Source organism: Syngnathoides biaculeatus, chromosome 9 (assembly GCF_019802595.1).
Source record: "Syngnathoides biaculeatus isolate LvHL_M chromosome 9, ASM1980259v1, whole genome shotgun sequence".
Classification (NCBI taxonomy): domain Eukaryota; kingdom Metazoa; phylum Chordata; class Actinopteri; order Syngnathiformes; family Syngnathidae; genus Syngnathoides; species Syngnathoides biaculeatus.
Window position 1 is genome coordinate 10,091,398 of NC_084648.1, and position 12,833 is coordinate 10,104,230.

Sequence of the window (12,833 nt, forward strand, 5' to 3'; positions counted from 1 at the left end):
TTTGCAGGCCATCAAAGTTTTAAACCGTGTCACACTAATCATCTACTAACTAGTGGAGGAGGTTACCGTGGGCTGTAAAACATTTTTTTTTTCTTTTGCTCGATCTGACAACTGTTTTTAACTCATTTCCCGGTGCGGAATCCAAAACTGATCTTGATATTTCTCTATCATGTCGTGTTTTTGAACAAAGTGGAACAAAGGAACCTGCGTAAATAAAACACTAAGTTGGAATAGCTACGAGCTTTAAAACTTCACCCCTTCAACCCTCCACCCCGAAAAACAAACTATAACGCACAAAAGTATGCCCATGATTACAAGGTGAAGACAAAAGCTGTTCACAGATATGGACAGTACTGAGCACACACCCCCCCCTCCCACTGCACCGTCTCGCTTGTGACGGACTGCACAAAACGAGTCGCCGCGTAGCCAATCATCATCGGCTGGCGAGTCTGACTACAGCGAATCGAGTGGAATTTTGCTCATTTGGACGGGAAGCTTCGGCGAAACAGGCATGTCATTTGACTGAATGGAAAAAAAGAATGAAAAAATAGCCGGGGGCTGCAGGCATGAGCATCAATTTCAACTAGCAAGTTTTATAAATTGTATTATGAATGAAATATATCTAGTACATCTATAAATAAATGTTATTGTGATTTCAAAATGTACACAATATGATTCTTATTTAAGTGCATACCTTTACCCCCAAATTTTACTAATTCAAATACAAATTTGTCGTTTCGCGTGAACTTCCAATGCGTCGAAACCTTGCTTAACAGAGTGGTAACTTCCTGCTTTCCAACTCTATCGACAATTTCTCGACCCATCCAATCCCATCAGAACTTATTTTTGACATATCTATCAATTTCTTTCACTTGAGAGGTGTCTTTCTTCTCGAGCGCCGCCATCGTGTTGACTTCAAAATGGCCCCATGAACCGCCTCACGTACAACAAGCGTTTTCATTGGTCAGGGGGATCACATTCAACCAATCAACAGACGTGTATCTAATCTTCCACCTCGGTTGCAAAAGTTGGACCGGAATATGAACGAGTGTGGATTCTGGCACGGGTTATGATCGGAATATTGTAGAAAAATGGAGAATATATATATATATATATATATATATACATATAATATATATATATATAAAGACAGAATTCCGCTTATAAACTGAAAAATCACGTCTGGAGAAAAAAACTTGATGGGCTACAAAAAAAAAAAAAAATTAAAAATGCAGTTTTGGACTCAGCATGCCAATTTTAATTAGTATAAAAATCTAACTCAACAGATTTGTTTTCCCCCAGTGTTCTCAAACGGAGAAGATTCAAGATTCTAGCAGAGATCCAGACACAGGGGAACGAGACGAGGGTCACAGCTTCAGAAACAAGCACATTCAGACATGTCCTGATAATGAGCTCCAACTATTGGGTTCGCCGGGTCAAGCTGATTCTGGGCCTGAACCAACGTAAGAAGTTTCTCAAGCAAGTCAAGGAGAAGAAGGATTGGACTCTTGGCCAGTGGTCCAAGGTCCTTTCATCCTCTGAAAGTAATGCATGCTTTTCATCCGGGAATCGAGGTCCAAGACCGGGGAAGAACCGAACCCAAAGTGCTTGAGGTCCAGTGTGAAAAATCCGCCGTCAGTCATGATATGGGGTACAATGTCCATCCAGAACAGGTGTTGGGAAACTACATTCTTCAATCCAAAGTTACTGCAACAGTCTACCAGAATCTTTTAGAGGACTTGGATTCCCAACCAAGTATTCAACATTAACATATCCTTTTGAAATATTGATTTCATATGACCCTAATTTCTCATTTTTTCTCCACAAACTGAGAAGTGAACAGTGATTTCTTCACAGCGTTTTAATTTCTGGATTTCCTGATTTCGTGGGTTTTATGAGCTGGAATTACAAATTGCGTAATAATAAACAAATACTTGAAATTGTTTAAGTTGTGAACTCCAAACCTACAATCTATGAAAGTTTAACTTTTTGAATAGAATTTCGGGAATAAACTTTCCCATAATATTCAATTTTTAAGGAAAGGGTCTGTATACAGTAAAATACAAGTCAAAATAGTAACAAAAATGTATTATTTGCTCTCTATGAGTGTTTAACTGTGGTTACAAAGGTGCGCTACATAATCAGGCGGGGGCCACACATGGGGGGCTGAAATGCTTTTCTCGGATTTGGGAGGGGGTGTTAAAAGTGTGTGTGTGTTGGGGGGGAGTGCATGCTGGTGTTTCAGTCAAAATAAAACAAAACATTGGCAACGTGTGCGAGGTTTTGGTGTTTTTTTTTTTCTCTCTCTTTGGTTGCTTTGGATTAATTAAGGTGCAGCTTTCTAAACATGGCGGCGCGATGATGAGGAGGAGGAAGAGGAAGCTGAACGGGGAAGGGGTGGGGTGGGGATACAGCTGCTCCGACATCAGGACTCGCCACAGTTTTTTTTAAGGGGGTGAGGGGAAGAAAAAAAAGAAAAGACAACCCCCCTCGCATTCTCAAAGGCAGTGCTTCTCAAACTCGGGTCCACAAAAATTAAGTGAAATTTGTGACACAATTCGTGGATAAAACAAAAAGTACATCACAAAAAAGTGGAAGAGAAGAAAGGTCAATCCTATAAAAATGTGTTTTTTTTCATCATAGGAGAAAACTGGTGTGGGAAAAAAAAAGTATTTCTAGGAGTAGAAAAAAAAATTGACAAATATATACTTTTTTTCTAGATACATGGCAGTAAAATTATTACCACCAAAGTTGCTCTTTCAGAACTCAATTTTCCTTCTACCCAAGTATAATCCACACCCCTGAATTTGTGGTAGCCATGCTCGATAACTGAAGAGGTATCTGAACAGTAATTTGTATTTCATTACATTTTTCAAAGAAATTTTAAAATTCTTTGAAGTGGAAATTTCCAATCCTTGCTTAGTTTAAATGAATTCTATTTATTCGCGTGTACAAAGTATCCATATTACAAATTCATAGGTGGATTTGTCTTTAACCCAATGCCGTGTATGTATTTATTTTAGTAATTCTTCTTACACTCATGTATTATATTTCCCCCCGATAATTTTAAATTTTTAATGACATTTTTTTGCACATAAGAAAGAGTGGATTATATATGTGAATACTGTCCCCCCCAGAAAAAGTCAAATATTAGAAACATTTTCATTGATACATTTGGTAAAATGAGGAAAATAGGGTTTGGTATTTTTCTAATCTTATGAAAAAGCGTTGTTTAATATTACAAATTGTCTTTTTCCTAGGACAAAAGACAAAGAAAATGAAATCAAATTCTTACATTAAAATATTAATATTATTGCAATATTAAGTTATATTTTTTATGAAAAAAAATTATTACAAGAGTAAAGTTGCATTTTTAAATTTTATTTTCTTCCTATCTTAAACTTTGACCTGAATATCACATAAGAAAAATTATAAAAAAAAATAAGACTATTTTCATGTGGTTTTAGTCCCAAAAAATGCCTGGTCATTTAACATTTAAAACTTTTTTCCACTTAAAATTATGTGCTAGCCAACATTTGGATCAAAAATAATAATCAGAATTTAAATTACGTACCAACTTTTTTTCCAATATAAATATTATTTTAATCATAAAATCACCCCCCTAAAACAAAAACACTCTTCATGGCTCCTATACCATTTTTCCCCTCCCCAAAGTCTTACTTAATAATTTGATGTGCAATAATATGATATTTTAGTGTGTGTGTTTGGGGGGGTGAAATAAAAACATTTTTGAGCTCTTATTAGGGCTGCACAATATACCAAAAACAATTTTGTTGTTGCGGTAATGGCACGTGCAATGTGTGTACTGCAAAGATGAATGAAGATAAATATGTATGTGATATTGCATGCTTTGTCTGACAAATGCAATCCACTCCCCTAGATACTGCTCTCCTATTGGCTGGAGTGGCCCCTCAGGCGTACAGCGACAATTTCAGCAGCAGGGGGCAGACGATAAATCGCAGACATGAGAGGAGACGAAATGAATGAGGAAAAACAACAAACAGCTATGAAAATGTATTACACGTCTGAAGTATAGGAGAATACATAACCTACTTATTTTGCCACATTAAATACATGCATTTATTTCCTCAGATAACAAAATGTCATCTCTTTAAAAGCATGTTAAATATCCCAATAATATTGCAATAATCAGCACCCATATGACATTATCATGTTTTTTCCAATATTGTGCAGCCCTATCTCGTCTAATTTTTTAGTACAAACCATCTTTTTAAAAAAGATGAAACTGTTGCCATGACATTAAAAAATCTAATAAAATAACTAAGTAAATAAATACATTAGAATTTATTGTAATAATTTGCCTTGCAATATTTTATCTCCTATGGCATATCTGAGTGTTGAATTGTGGTTTGAATTCTGCGGAGGACCTTGGAAAAGTTTCTCCCACTGGACCCGAAGTCTGAGAAACCCTGCTCTTCGAGCACCCTCAGCTCACTAGCGCCCCCCACCCCCCCCCCTCCCCGGACCACTACGGGCATCTACAAAAACAGTGCATTGTCTATTTATAGGCACGATGGGGTATGAGTACAGCACACGGCGGGAAAAAGAGGGGGGTACAGTATTTTACAAGAGCAGCATACACTCACACGGGGACACCCCCGGATCGGGTTTAGAGCGCCACCTGCGGTCTTCCTGGGGAGCCTCCTGCTGGCTAGGACCCCCGCTGGCTGCCAAGATCCTCTGCACAAAGTCTTTGGTCCGCCCGGCGACCAGAGGACCTGTGGTTTCCATAGTGACACACCTTTTATTTTATCCATTGGCGTATGTTAGCTACGCTATTGTCACAAATTAGAAAAAATATGTCAAATTTGACCAAAACAGTAAAAAAAAAATTTGTCAAAAACTAATATCAAATAAAGTAACATATTTCCAAGAGATAAGTAATTATTACAAGCATACAGTGGTATTTTTCAAGGTACTCAGAAAGAATGAAGTAGGTTTCTTCGTAAAAAAAATTATAAAGCACAAGAATAATTTTCTATTATGGGAAAAAAAAAACTTCAGGAAATATACATTTTTAATACTACCACAAGTAATATGGTTGTATTTTTGTTTGTGAGAATAGTGCTTTTGTTTTCAAATCTTGCAGTTGGAAGCAAATGGAAAAACTCAAAATTATCCAAATAAAGTGGTAACTGCTTGGTACGGAATGTTTCATATTTATGATTATTATGCTTTTTTTCTACAAGGCATATTACGTGAATCAACTTAAAAAAATATATATTTTTTTAGATAAGGCAAGAACAAAGTGGAATTGTGTAAAAACATCTCGTTACAACAAATTTATAATTTCTTGAATACTGTGAGAAAAGTATATTAACCAAAGTAAAAAAGTCACAATATAACAAGAATAAAGTGGTTTTTGTTTGTGTGTGTGTTTTTTTAATTCATAAAACATGAGAATAAAGTGATTTTGTTTTCATTAATTTTTTAAGCCCCCTAATTCTTGAATAAGCGGGAATAAACCACCACGTGAGCAATTTTGGGTTGGCTCCCATAATAAAGAGTTAAAAAAAAAAAAAAATTTGAAGTCAGAAATTTTACAAAAACTCCCCAAATAGGTGAATCTGTGGGTGTCAGAGCGTGAGATGTAGGGGTCTACAGTACCAGATACGTACTAATATACTTTTGACATTATCGGGTCGTCCTCATGGCTGACGTGTGCGGTAACTTAATGATTCATTTCCGGTTTTCTGAAGCGTGTGCTTGCTGCGCAGCTGTTTTATTTTCTCTCTTGACACTTATTAAATTACTTTGTAATTTGCTGTCAATAGTTGGTCACTCCGCTGTGACGTGGTTACAACCAAAACGATCTCAAAAGTATCTCAATGTTGAATATTTGGGAGGAAAAAAGTTGCAAAATAACCAGAATAGAGGGTCATTTTTGTTATCACAAGAATAAAGTTGAAACTTTGTCGTGATCAGTGGTATTTTGACAAAAGGAAAGACAATAAAAGAATAATTTTTCTGTATATATCACCGTTTTCTGTATATTTTAGAAAATTATAAACAAAGTGATATTTAAAAAGTATAATATTCAGAAAACAAATGTTTTTCCCAAGAGAAGAAAAGTTCTTATTTTTCAAGTTTAAAATTGCATTTTCTAAAATAAAATGTCAGAATGCCATGAAAAGAAGTGATATTTTTCAAGAAGAAAAAATCTTACAGGAATAGTCATTTTTTTCTAGATGTGTAATATAACTTTAGGGTAATAGTTTATGGCGTGAAAATAATTGTAACATTAAATTGATAATTTAGCATTTTTTTTAGGTTAATAATTAGTTTTATGATAAAAATGGGATCCTGGGATCAAGTACAATGTATGTGTAAACACACTAATATGAGCATCACGGCATGAGCTTCTCACCGCTGGACTGAGCAAGGATGTCCTCCAAACGGCACGTCATTCCTCGTTCGGCCGAGTCCTCTTCTCCACTGCTTTCCACCCTCTGCCGGATCAGCTCCTTGATGCGCAGCAGCGCCCCCAGCAGGTTTTCTAAGGCCATTGCAGCCGCAATGCCACACAAATCGTGTTATTACAGATAGAAAACCAGGAAAACGCCGATGGGACATTTTATATTGACTCACGGGCTGTTAATGTGGAAAAAGGAAGCCTTGGGAAAAAAAGAAGTAGGATTAAGTCATTTTGGGGGAGGTCTAAAGTATTAATATTAAGACAGGTAAGAGGTATATTTTGGAGGGAAAAAATGGCAACGTGATTAAGTATTTAAAAAATAATCTGAAAAAAAAATTACAAAACTAAAAAGTTGAAGTAATGTGAGAATAAAGTCAAATTTTGGGAGGGATAAAAAAAAAAGTGATACTAAGACATAGTCATATTTATTTGACCAAAAAGATCAATCTCACAAAATGAAGTTTTTTTGTGTTTTTTTTTTTTTAAGTCAATATGAGAATAAAATGGAATGGGAGATGCGTGACGAAAAGCAGCTTTCCCAATGTATACTTTATAGTATATATAAAAAAAAGTATTTTGATACAAAAAGATTTTTTAATGAATAGCAACTTTTTCCTCAAGAAAATGTATTACAAGATTTAAGTAGTCTGAATCAAATCAGAATGAAATCATATTCTTTTGATATAAAATATGAGAAAAATATGAGTTTTGAGGGAACATTCCTGAAAAATATTTAAAGACCAAGTGTTAAAACAACCGGAATAAAGTAGTATTATTTGAAGAAAATAGAAATAAGTGTTTCTTTTTTAGATAAAAAATGTATTTTCATGAATAAAAAGTCACAATATTATGAGAATAAATTAATTGAATGAAAAGGTAATCACACAAGAACAAAATGGTATAATACCAGGATAAGTCATAATATGTGAATTAGGTGGTTGTTTTCAGGGTGAAAATGACTAATAGAATAAAATAATGTTTCCACGATTAAAAAAAAAGTCACATTGCTGAAATAAAGCTTTATATTCCAAGAGAGAAAAACCTTAATATCCTTTTTATTTTAGAACAAAGCCTAAATTGGGTTTTACTTTATTTTTAGATAAAAAGTAATTATAATTTTCTTTTTTTAATGATTTTTTTTTTTTTACCTTGAAAATGTGTCTGTGTGCAAGTGTGAGTGAGTATGTGCACACTTGTATTTTAAGTCAAGTTTGCAAAGCCACTAAATCCTTGGCAAAGTGAGCTGGAATGAGCGGAATGTCATGGGGGGGGTAATTGGGGAGGGTGGGGGCGGAGGAGTAAAAACAAAAACGAAAGACATGGAAGCCAAGCAAATATGTTACAAGGACAAGAGGCCATCACATTTTTAGGATGCGTGGAGGCGTTCAAAATGTCATCCTACACTGACAAACTGCCGTTATGTTTGTGTGAGGCCTTCAAAGAGTTTTGGGATTGCTCCAGGAAGGACAAAAGCAACAAAAATAGACACATTTGCATCTGTTGGCACTCTTATGAAAAAAAAAATGCATGCATTGTAGCATTTCAGACTCAAAAATGAGAGTTTCAAGTTAGGCTTTCAATCTTGGCTTCCAGTTTCAAACTAGGCTGAGGGTTTCAATTTTGGGTTTGGGCATAGTTTTAAAAACTAGGATTTAAAGCCACAGTTGGGGTTTCAGGTCCGGCTTAGCGTTTGAGGACAGGGTTGGCGTTTCAAGTTCGGGATTTTAATAAGAGATTCAAATTAGGGTGGCAAGTTGAGGTGTCAAGCCTGTGGGACGGCTTCAAAATAGACAAGTAGTCAAGTAAGGGTTTTCAAGAAGGGCCCGACTAATTAAACAGTCAATATTAGCTCTTTTTAAATTAGACAATCTTTTCCTGTATTTTTTTAAGAAACGACTTCCGGAACAAATTAATTCTGTAAGTAACGGTACCACTGTATATTTAGATCAAGGTCCCATATTTTACCAAACTCTCTTTTTTTATATTTATAATGTGGGTACTGCTGCAGATGAAAAATCCTTCATTTGGAACAGTGTCCGCAACCTAGTTACCCAGCCACCAGGGGGCGAATGTATGCGCGAAACTGGCTTATTTTGAAGTCAGCCATCTCATTATGTAAGCGAAGAGGCAGCAAGTTATGGTACCATGACACAATTAACAATTGTTGGAGCGGCTGCCATGACCAATTTTCAGCTGCCCTGAGCGCAATTTAAAAGAAACAATAAAACTTAACAGGAAGGGAAATAGCTATTATCAAATTCTTGGTAGTTTGTGACCATGGGCGCCTGATCGATGATCAAGTAGAATAACAGCGATTGACAATTTACCATACTGACGGGGATTTTCAAATAGAAAATTGGTGCTTGCAGACTAATATTGAGTTTGCATAAACTGCAAAACCTTCCATGATGTTGCAATTCATGGCTTCACTAATAATAGCAATAGTTTATAGCCTATTTATTTGGTTAGTTCTTCTACTTTGTGGTTTATCAATCATTTATTTTTTACTCAAAGATTTATTTTGCACTGAAATCTGTTTTCATGTTGTTTGTTGAAAAGTAGAGTAGTAAAAGATTTTTCCCTAACATGAGGAATTATGATTGTTATTTTGGCTATATATATATATATTATATATATATATATATTATATATATATATATTATATATATATATATATATGTGTGTGTGTGTGTGTGTGTGTCTGTGTAGATTTTTTTCTTTTATTGGGGAGAATCAACACTGAAAATAGTTTATCCCTGTACGTGTGTGTGTGAGGTGTGAGTTTATTTATTTTACTGACCATACTCCTGGTTGAGACCCCACAGTTTAATCTTGTTGGCCTCATGCTGTGCTTTCTTCTTCAGACGGCACGCCCTGCAAGCACAAATAAAGAAAGAAGAGCTATGAAGAGATATTTCAAGGATAGAAATCCATTAATTTTCCACTGAAAACTGTTTCAATAGGTTCATCAAGCACTCTCTAAATATACATATATATTTTTATAGAAGCTGGCAGTGAAAGTTGACTTCCTTTTTGTATTTGGGCCCACAAACAAAGGGCCACAGGTTACTCGAAACAATATATCTTTCAGTCTCCTACAACATTATGAAGGCGGACGTGTATAAAAGAATGGACAGTCATTAAAAATACCAGAATTATTTGATGGAGTAAGAGTGAGATGTGAAAAAAGAGAAGACTGAAATGAGGGAACAGAAGAGCAAGAAAACAGGAAGTGAGAAAACAGAAGAGAGCAGAACAGGGAGAAGAGCGCAAGAGGAGGGAGACAAAAGAGTGGAGGAATAACAGCAAAATGAAAAGATGGAAGATGTTGAAGATAGCAAAGAGGAAAAAGAAGGAACATGGGGAGAGTAAAGAGGAAGAAAGGAAAGGAATGAGAGCGAGAGAAGGGAGGGGAGAAAAGAAAGGCAAAACCTAAGAAGAGGGAAACTCAAGGAAGGAGAAGAGAAAAAGCAAGTGAAGACAGAACAGAAACAGAAAGGAGAATGACAGAATGGGAAAAATGAAGAGAACTAGAGGGAGACAAAGGAACAGAGAAAAGAGTGAGGACAAAAAAGGGGGAAAAGTGGAAGAGGGAACGCAAAAGGAAGATGAAGAAGATAGAAAACAAAAGAAAGGAGACAAACAAGGAAGATAGAAAGAGGGCTAATTTAAGAAGGAAGAGCGAGCACAATAAGAGAGAAGAAAAAAAGGGAGCAGAAATGTGGTTTCCTGGAAGAGGGCACTGCAGAGTGCTCTCCTGAGGGAATCATCACTCATCAGTCATTCTTGAGCAAGACGACCACACTACATTACATGTTGTCTTGTTATCAAAAATTCCAAAAGCAAGCGGCAGACTTTTTCCGAGTGCTTCTTCATTTCTGCCAACATCATTATTACAAAAAAAGTTCCCAGATTGCAACGCGAACTGACCCCCGCGCCCCCACTCCAACGTGAACTCCACATGACCTCCCCCATCCTGTCTGCTTTCCTTCCATTCATCCTGTGTGGCTGAGTCACCGTGCTGTTGTCAAAAGGTCTGTCGAGAGGACGCGTTGACTTCGTTTGAAATGAGGCGTTTGATTGTAAAAGCGAGGTTAGGCTTTTAAATTATGGCTTCAAGGTTTTAAGAGTCCAAATTTAGAGTCTCATCTGGGGTTAGGGTTTCAAATCAGAAGTTCAAGTGAGGGTCAGGTTTGAAAACACAATGTTCATGTTTCAAAAAGGGTTTCAAACCATTTCAAATCAAGATCTCATGCCCAGGTTTAGGGGTTCGGCTTTAAATAGAGGGGTTCAAATTTCAAATTAGGGCTTTGGGCCTGAGATAGGGTTTTAAAACTCGGGGTAGGGTTTTAAATACGTGCTAAATCTTAGGTTAGGTTTGCAAGTAGTGATCCACAAAAATGAAAATTCTTGGGTGAAACCAAAACCAGAAAATGAGACCAGCTTAAAAAAAACAGACTACTTCTAACAATTAATAATAAACTCGCATTTGTGGCTTTGTCAAGCTACAGAAATTCACTTTCAGAACAGTTGGTCTGAATTTCTAAATTTTTAAAATCATGTCAATTACCCTGGGAGAATTATTGAAGTAGATCTACAAAGTGTTGAATTGCACAACATAATGATTACTCTATAGCTAAAATGATGAATAAACATGGCTTCATTTTGTTACACAGTGGTGCCTTGGTTCTCGAACACAATCCGTTCCAGAAGGCTGGTTGAAAACCAAAATGTTCGAAAACCGAAACATGTTTTCTCATTACAATGAATGGAAAAGGAAATAACGCATTCCAAGCCTAAAAAATTGAAAACCGAAGCACGTTTTTCCATTACAATGAATAGAACATGAAATAATGCGTTCCAAGCCTAAAAAATTGTTTTTTTAAGCGATTTTTTTTAGCTTTTCCTGATAATAAACTGCAGAGTAGAAATACATCTATAGTTTAAATACTTTATATAATTAAATCATTTAATATATTTCTTTTTTTGCTTAAAATGTATGCTTTAGCCTAGTAGAGTATGCGAGGCTGGGAGTGCATTGCCGTATCTGTAGCGACTTGCCCCCCACCCTAGTAAACCTTTTTTATGAACAAAATTGCAGAATAACTTTAAACAAGCAATAATGAGGGAGGAAAAAAAACAGACAAATTGAACGTAACGTACAAAAAAAATATAACTTGCAACTAGAGGTAGGGTTAATGGAACAAAATAAAAAGGCAATGCAAAACAAGAGTTTCAGATGTCTTATGTGGGGGTGACTTGCCCCTGTTTCACAAAGAACGAATCGAATGTTTGTTTCTGCCGTCTTTTAAGCACTTTTCTGAAGTGGTTCATAACAACATCATTAAAATGTTGCAGTGCTCTACAACGTTCAGCTTTATTCGGGTGATGAAGTTCTACAAAATTATGGATGTCGTTCCGTTTAGCACAGATAGCTTTAATATCGGCACTTGACACGTCCTTCCTGCCTTCAGTACTAATGTTTAACCTTGTAATGGTGGACGCATTTGCAGCCAAATAACTTCTCTTGCAAGTTATATTTGTATTTCCTGTATGCTATTACTGCAAAAAAAAAAAAAAAAAAATCTCAATTGTGGAACTAAGACGGTTATCTTATAAATATTACATTATTGTACTACTAAATTTATACATCACTACACTATTGTATGTCACCTTTTATCAGGTGCCGTAGGGGCGAAATACTGATTCATTTTTAGGTTTCCGGTTCCGGTCCTGTGTGGCTGTGTAGCGTTCTTTTATATTTTTCTCTACACACATTTATTAATTCACCTGCTATTTTGCTCTACAAAGTTGTGTACTATCCATAATTAAAGCGGTTCCGCCCAGACCCACACAGTGCTCGGAACATGACTCTGGAAATGTAGTTTGTTGCAATTATGTCTTCCCCTGTTGAAACTATAATAACTGTGTAAGTATTGATATTGTTTACAGTATATTGCTTCCTCGATGAAAGTGACAAATTACATTTTTTTTTTTTGATTGAATACATCAAGTTCGGTTTTGCAAGTTGTGAACGGTAGTGTGCGCACATACCTGGACGCGAGCTTGTTTTTCTCCTTGCGCGATCGAGCCCTGGCGAGGGCAGGGAGGTCGTTGACGGGCCCCATGCTGTCGATGGCGGCGTTGAGCTTCTGTAGCTGCTCCCCGATGTTGTGCAGTTTCTGCGGGTTGGGAGTCAGGTCGCTGGCGTCCGTCTTACGGGCCTTGCGGCGCCCTTTCTTTCCTAAGAGCACAAACCCCACTTCAGCCATATTCCACATTAAATGTTTTTTTTTTATAATAATAATAATAATAATAATAAAATAACCCTGACAATTCCACACAAGTGGCGAAAGGGCTGGGTTTTAAAGCCAGT

At 36.3% G+C, this 12,833-nt stretch overlaps 1 protein-coding gene across 2 annotated transcripts in view; it reads right to left on the bottom strand.

Annotated features, from left to right (window-relative positions):
• Positions 1-2,380: 2,380 nt before the first annotated feature.
• Positions 2,381-12,833, bottom strand: part of LOC133506273 (CREB3 regulatory factor-like) — a 34,262-nt gene continuing 23,809 nt past the window's right edge. For both annotated transcript variants that reach the window (XM_061830251.1, XM_061830252.1), the window contains exons 8-11: positions 12,512-12,701; positions 9,258-9,331; positions 6,410-6,538; positions 2,381-4,760 (exon numbers count right to left, since the gene is read on the bottom strand). In XM_061830251.1, coding sequence (XP_061686235.1) covers positions 4,606-4,760; positions 6,410-6,538; positions 9,258-9,331; positions 12,512-12,701 — 548 coding nt within the window. In that variant the 3' untranslated portion in view covers positions 2,381-4,605. The remainder of the gene's footprint in view (positions 4,761-6,409; positions 6,539-9,257; positions 9,332-12,511; positions 12,702-12,833) is intronic.